Below are 8,063 nucleotides of genomic sequence, written 5' to 3'. Positions count from 1 at the left end.
TGACTTGGTTGATTTTGTATAAATTCATGATTTGATCATCGCTTATTTGGAATTAAGGCTTGGTAATTGTTGTTGAAATAGTATAAGCATTATCATGATACCATTTGTTACAATCTAAGAAACGGTAAGCATATGTGTTATACACCAAAAATAATAGATAAATTATAATTAGGACCCTTAGCAAATGCCAAACCAGTGGCGGAGGCAGGACTTTAACCTTTGGGGGCCAACTAAAGAATGAAATAGAACGTTTTTATTTTTATATATTATATTCATATTATGTACATCATTAGTGTAAACTAGTACTTGAAACACAGGTTAGCCATACATGTTGCAAAGAGTAAGGCTTTTAGCCATACACGTGTTCTTCTTGAAATTGATGCAAGGAGTAAAATAATTTTGGACTTGGGATATAAATTCCGTAAAACACTAACTTTCATAGACAATTGAAGTAAAAAGAAAAGATTTGAGAGAGAGAGAGATTCTAAATAATTATGTGATTATCATAGGTTGATGAATATCCAATAATTTGTCACTAATAGAATTGTAAACCGATTTTAATCGAAGGATAGGAGGTGCCAAAATGATATACTTGAATTTTTTTCAAAGAATTTAGGATAATTCATAGAGGACTTTCTCTCTCTCTCTCTCTCTCTCTCTCTCTCTCTCTCTCTCTCTCTCTCTCTCTCTCTCTCTATATATATATATATATATATCAACTTTTTATAAAAAAGTTGGGGGAGCCATGGCCCCCCTTAGTCATAATGTGGTTCCGCCACTACTAAACATGAGATTTTTGTCACACCTTGTACATGTGATAAGTTGAGTGGTAGGTTTATGTAGCTCCAAAATTGTTGAGATAATAGGAAAAGTCAAGTTGCCACATGAACAAGTTGCTGGCAAGTTATGGCTTTAGTTAATTGTCCTAGCATTACTGCTGAGACGAAAGGAAAAGTTTGTCACCAACTTTTTCACCTAAGTTAAGTAGCTTCTATGTTGTAATGGATCCCGGTAAGATTAGTTTGTGAGAAAGTTTGAGAATTTTTCTGTAAAAATTTAGTGTTTCTAGCGAAAATTGAGACAATAGTTACAACAAAGGGAATGGTGCAGCACAAAATTCTTTCTTCCAAGAAATTTGCGGATAAAACAAAATGTAAAATAAATAGACATAAGAATCAACACTTAATATTGTTTGGAATTAACAAGAAGCAAGGATTGAAAAGCTAGTTATGAGCACCTAGAGTTGTCCTAAATCCATACCAGGCCATTGGAGGTCATTCCGATTGAAATTTTTATTAATCAAGCAAACTAACCAATTGGAGTACAATAGCCCCCTTATGTAGACTTTTAGAACTATAGCTAATCAAATTTGACGTGGGGACAATCCCAATTATTGAATTATGAAAATAACCTTGACTCTAAAAAATTAAATACAATACAAATAATTTTAACTAGCAAGACCTAAAATAAAATCTCCCTGTCAAAAAACAGACATAAAATAAAATCCAATGGTAAAAAATACAATTTGACTTTTAAAACTAAATAAAATTGTTTTCGTGCTCCCTGAATCAAGGGAGTATCCTGAAATGTGCACATCAATACAAAAATGGGAATTTTCTAGGCATGCTTCGCACTTTTTTAACCTCTCTAGGTAGAGGTGAACCAGACAGGCATAACTCATCATAAGAATGCATTCCTTTAGAATTACCTGAGAGTCATCCTTAAGGGACCTGTCTTCAGATTTTAAATGACTTTCCAAGCACCACCTTCAACAAAACTGATGCCTTCTCTAGCCGCCACAGCCTCCACTGTTACAATCAAATAAGCAATCCTTGTGTTGATGTCAAAGGATTTTCCAAATATTTTGAAAACCCCATTCCTGGTTGTTGCCAGTGAAGCTTCCTCCTAGAACTAAAAGTTTGCACACTATTATCTGCTTTAGGAGCCAACTTTCTGCATAAAACTCACCAACTAGCTTCACAGCTCTATAAGCTACCTACACATTGTGGGAGTCTTTTGACTGGAAAAATCTTACTGTCAACTCTCCCACATATTACAGCTGCTTTGTCTCCGGCAGTCCTGTTCATGTTCCTTTCCTGGGAAATTATTTTTTACATTCCTCCAAATTTGCAGAAAGATCAAGAGAATCACATGCTTACTGAAACTTACAGAGAAGAAGAGACCAACCAAACTGATTTCGCCGAGGCACATAAGGAAGATGAGGAATGGTTTCAGATGCTTGCTTGCATAAGCACCAAAGCTTATTTCAATTATAACCTTTTTCTTGTACAAGATTCAGCACACTTCCTCTACATCTTTAAAATAGCTTCATAGAATTTATTTTAATTTTTATTAGCACATCAGTATTTCCTGCCAGCCACCACTCCTCCTCCTTTCTGCAACCAGATTCTCCTTCATTTATCTATAACTGGGTTTGTGCACATTAATTTTGCAGGCTTTTGGGTGCCTATGTGCTTAGTGCTTATATGTGCCAATCACCTGAAAATGACTTCCCTAGCCATATTAGGGTATTTGTGCTATTCATTTGCTAAAGATTTTGATTGAGATGATGATGCTCCCAAAGAACCACCACTCCAGAACACCCAGAACATATGCTCATATTAGGCAGCCCTGCAGTATAGTTCAGAGGTTTTTCTGTGAAAACTGACGGATATCATTAATTGAGAAACCAAATGTAATGGGATAGCTCAATAGCCATACATAAATGTGAAGACAACGGAGGGCGGGGAGGAAATGAAATAGAAACAAGAAAACTTGCTGTAAATTTCGAGACAAACAAGAATGAGGGAAATGAGAGATTTGTGAACAAATTCCAATGCTGAGCATTAGAACAAAGTTACAAGTTGAGATCCAAAACTGCATTCTGATTTAGATTTTAGAGTTTCTAGCTGGTAAAGATATTGGGCATGAGTATGATATGATAGGAACAAAGCAATACATCAATTCTTATGAAATGATAGGGACAAAGCAATAACATCAATTCTTGAAAACCTAGGATATGATGTAACTCAACAAGGACACATTAACTAATTGATATATAAATAAGTATTTTTATATATACCTATCAAAAAAAAATAAATAAGTACTTTTAAATGCATATTATGCTAATGTTTAGTTTAAAGATAAATGAGAAACATCAAAAAGCATATAATACGTAGAAAAATCCTATCAAAAAACTTAAGGTAGAATAATGAAACTAACATAGATGCTATAGATAACAAAAGAACACATGATCCATGTTTGACATTCTCAGAATTCTTGTATTTGAAGATTTCTGACTTTCTGAAGGCTGAAGCACAAGATCCCATAGTTTACATTTAAATTAAAACCCTTTTTCCTTTAAAAATAAAAATAAAAATAAATAAAAAGGTCCATTTTTATTCCTAAAGGCATCCATGTCATATCCTATCATATCTGTGATAACAAATTAACTTTGGCTTATGATGGTCCCTCATTAGCCAATTCCATCTCAGGGGAGAGATACAAAATCAGAGGCTTTGTTCTATTTTTTGACAAATGTGTTGAGTGGACCTCATGCAAAGCACCTTTTTCACATAGAGCTGCTCTACGCAAAAAAAGGTGGTTTGCATTGTCGTTCAATATGGTATACACACCAAATTATCATCAGGCCAGATACATACACAATATGTATATTGACATATATGTGTTAGATATATATCAGATATGGCCATACAAGTATGACAGCTACTCTAAAGTATCTGTTCTTCTTAGCTTTCTAGTATCTTCCATCAAAATCATCAGATGCTCACACAATCATTAAATTTTTCATGGAAAGAAAAAAGAAATTGTTCATTTTATTGATTTTTGACAAATGTGTTGAGTGGACCTCATGCAAAGACCCTTTTCCACATAGAGCTGCTCTATGCAAAAAAGGGAAGTTTACATCTTCTTCCAATATGGTATAGACCAAAATATCATCAGGCCAGATACATTACAAAATGAATATTGGCATATCTATGATAGATAAATATCAGATATGACCATACGGGTATGGCAGCTACATTAAAGAATCTATACTTCTAAGGTTTCTAGTATTTTCTACTTATGAAAAAATTAAAAAAGTTTCTAGTATTTTCAATCAAAATCATCAGATTCTAGAACAATCATTAATTTTGCATGGAAAGAAAAAAAGAAGTTAACTTTATTGGTTTACCCATGAATAGATATTTCAGAATTTACATTCGTCAAAAGAGGATACATTTGAAGCTTCAATAGTAAGAAATAAAGTGGGTTTACTTACAGCTCATTTGCTATAATAATATCATTGGAAGCTTAAAGTACTCCAATTAGTTCAAAAATAAACTTCTCATATTTCATTCATTCCCAAAAAAAAAAAAGAAAAAAAGAAAAAATCAAAAAAATTATTTTTGATTAAGTTAGTAAAGGACAATTTTTTTATTTTTTTGATAAGCAAGAAAAACGTATATTCAAAAAAATACTTTATGCAAAGAAGCACACAGCATATCAAAGATTACAAAAAAAGAGAGAAAAGCAAAAACAGAGGAAAGAAACTAATTACAAAGAAAAAGAGAGCTAAGAAACAAAGGGAGAGTTTCACTAGAGGAAAAAACCATTCCTCTCCAGAACTAATTAAATATGACATAAAAGAAAGAGAAAGAGAGTATATAACTTAGTAATGAAAATTTTTCTCTAAGTTAAATCTGAAACCTCCATCTCCAAAACCAACCAAATATAATATAAAAAACAGAATCCAGTATTTTAAAAAGAATAAGTAGAGAACATCCCCACAACTACTAACAATATAACAACATGCACTGAAAGAGTAAATTTTCTCCTTTTGAGCATCTCAACTTGCAAGCTACTTATCACATCCATAAAAGTTTTTTTTTTTTTTTTAATAAACAAATGTCTCTCAAACATTAAATGTCTAGATACGACTTGAGTTTTTAGAATTCATTGACCAATCAAATATACTCACGAAGGAATACATAAATGATTACTATTAAGCAAAAAAAGATTAGATTTATACCTGAGCATGTGTAGATGACGCGAACATCCTTAAGCCAGAAAAGCTTTTAACATTCACTTGTAAGGTATTGATAGGGAAAGAGCATCCACTTTAGTATGGGCCCATCACAAACACTTAACAGATCCCCCATTAATGCAGCAAACTCTTTCACCAGTATGAAACCTAGAGCCTTCTAGCTAGCAGTCTTTGTCACAATCTTGAGGTATATCCACTTTGCATGTCAGCACTATGTATCTTCAGATCACACCAATAAATTACAAATTTCATCCTCAGATAATTATGCTTCTCATAAATCACTGTCATGAGATCCTACACTCACGAGCTTTGTCCCAAGCTCCTCCCTTGGTTTAGCCGAAAGCCCTTTTGCTAACATCTCTTTATCATACTTCCGTGCCATATCTACCATTCCTTTATCTACCAAAGCATCAATCAAAGCATTGTAAGCAGACTCATCTGGACTACACCCAAGTTCCTCCATCTTCTCCCACACAATAAAAGCTGGTCGAAGAAACCCCCATCTCCCAAATTTTCTCAAAAGCATCACATAAATATCCATCCTGGGATGAACCCCGCTTTCAATCATTCTATCGAGAAGTCTAAGAATCTCTCTGGGCTTCTCAAGACATCTAAAAATGCAATTGAACGTGATAACATCTGGTACACAACCCTTCTCATGCATTCGATCGAGCAACTCATAAGCCTCCTTATATATACCATTTTCACAAAACAGCTTTATAATCGTATTATAAGTCGCAACCTCAGGTTTACAACCGAAGTCCCTCATTTCCTTAAACACTCGAACAGTACAATCCACACCCTCCGAAAGACCAACAGCACGAATAACCGTATTATACGCCACCACATCCAACCTTATACCCTTCTTCTTCATCTCCTTATACAACTTCACAGCCTTCCATGGCTTCCCACTCTTGCACATTATATCCATATATATCGAATAAGAATGCAAATCTTTACGGACACCCATTTGATCCATCTATTCCCAAAACTCCCTACACTTAAACCACCCGCGAAGAATCATATTATAAATCTTGGTATTCTTCGCATCAACACCAAACTTCTTCTTCTTCGCAAAACACAAATCATAGGCCTCAACCACATGCTTGTACTCACACAAAGCATCAATAAGATTACAAAAAGACGTCTCATCCTTCAAACCAAACTCGTCTAACGAATCATAAATACCTACAGCTTCTGTAACTAAATGTGCACATATACTGTATATATCGCTTAAACAAAATCCAAAAGGTGGTATGGTCTGGTTTGGAAAAAGGGTTTGTTTCATTCGATGAATTAAGTCCCAAGAAAGCTGGAATTCGAAGAACTTGCATAGAATGTCGAGCATACGATTGTACGTATGAGTTGTGTGTTGGAAATGGGATTGGGTTTGGACCCAGTTGAAGAAATCGAGAGCACGCTTCCAGTCATTGCAGTAGGAGTAGAGGGTTTCGTGGACTGCGGTGGGATCGAAATCCGTGTGGGATTGTGAAATGGGTTTGGTTGACAAAGATTGAGAAAGAGGAAAGAAGAGAGAGATGGGGGTGACTTAACGATGGACCGTCTGCTCGTGATTGAATAAAGCATTTTTTTTTTCCTTGTTTTTGAGTTTTGTTCTGCTGATTATATAAAACCCTGAAAGCTTCGTGAGTCAACTTGAACAAATCGCGGTAGACATGACAAACGGGCCTGGTTAATCGGGTTTGAGTCAAAGTTGGGTCATTTTAAACCATTAGAAACGGGTTGGGTCAATCGGATTACAAACTGGATTGGGTTGGGCGACCTGTTTCACTAAAATTGTTCCATAACCAAAATACTACCATACAATGTCTTATACATAGCCATAATAGTACCATTTATTCCATAACCGTTATCTAATGTTCTTCACATAGAATATTGTTAACTTGAGTTTCACCACCATTTGAAGGTACCTAAGAGAATTAAACATGCCTCTGCCCTCTTTAGCTCAAAAATTAAGCCATACATTAGAAACATATATGACCGGACATAAGCTTCGTACTTTAACCTGAATACTAAGTAACATTAGTAGAAACATCATTAACCTTAGTAATTCAACTTGAATATAAATTGATAATGCTTAAAATTGTCAGTAGGTCTATTGCCCAAACCCGCGGTCTTCCATAAAAGGTGAAGAGTAAGTGTGCATTTGGCTCCAAATTAAAAAGACAGTTTATTTTATTATTTAACTTATTTTTGCTACTATTCATAAGCCCCATTGCACTTTTTGATATTATTCATGGGTCCTATTGTACTAGTTCAGCTAACTTTTACCATTATTTACAGTACTTTCAGCAAAAAGTTTTAGTTTTAGAAAAATAAACGGATTTCAAACAGATCCTAAGAAACTTGTCGAATGAAAATAAAGGTGAAGAGTAAAAAACCTGCAGAATGAAAATACCTTCAGAGTGCACTGATGTGGTGCCAGCCTAAGACCCTTCGAAGATCAATTTAGAAACTCACAGTAATCTCATTGAACTTGAAAGAAAGAACTTGAGAAATGTGTTTTTCACGTACATTGAAATTGGGGTGTCCCGGTGTTTATATAGGGGTCTGTGGATGATCACCTTAGCTGAATTGTAGGGAGTTTGGGTTATCTCTCAGCTTACTTGTAGGGGGTGGGAGTTATCCCACAACTGATTTGTAGGAGATGCGAGTTATCCCTTTGCTGGCAATTGCGTGAATGTAGGAGAGTCTTAGGTGATAGTTACCATGCGAGCGTTGTAGTGTAGGCTTCGTATACGCATCTTCACCTGTCTGCCTATTGGGGTGATAGGCTGGTGATAAGGTCAAGCTCGCAAGTGCTTATTCGTCCGTTCTTGTATGTGACAGATGACTTATTGGAGTAGACGCGATATATTGCATTTGCTACATTTAGTCTTCCACTTCCGAGAAGTCAGTACATTCGGAAGACGTAGCTTACATTTGGAAGACGTAGCTTGTGTTCGGAAGATTGACCGTGAAGTTAGCTAAAATGTTCCTGATCATAAATTAACAA

General features: G+C 35.1%; 1 protein-coding gene across 1 annotated transcript; it reads right to left on the bottom strand.

The window, feature by feature from the left end:
* Nucleotides 1–1,442: 1,442 nt before the first annotated feature.
* LOC126706129 (pentatricopeptide repeat-containing protein At1g80550, mitochondrial-like) lies at nucleotides 1,443–6,741 on the bottom strand. Its single transcript, XM_050405433.1, has 2 exons — nucleotides 5,033–6,741; nucleotides 1,443–2,631 (listed from the first exon to the last, which is right to left on the bottom strand). Exon 1 carries the CDS (start codon nucleotides 6,024–6,026, stop codon nucleotides 5,319–5,321), a length of 708 nt encoding a protein of 235 aa, XP_050261390.1. The 5' UTR covers nucleotides 6,027–6,741; the 3' UTR covers nucleotides 1,443–2,631; nucleotides 5,033–5,318.
* Nucleotides 6,742–8,063: the final 1,322 nt, after the last annotated feature.

The sequence above is a fragment of the Quercus robur genome, chromosome 11, assembly GCF_932294415.1.
Source record: "Quercus robur chromosome 11, dhQueRobu3.1, whole genome shotgun sequence".
NCBI classification, from domain to species: domain Eukaryota; kingdom Viridiplantae; phylum Streptophyta; class Magnoliopsida; order Fagales; family Fagaceae; genus Quercus; species Quercus robur.
This window is presented reverse-complemented; position numbering and strand designations above follow the sequence as displayed.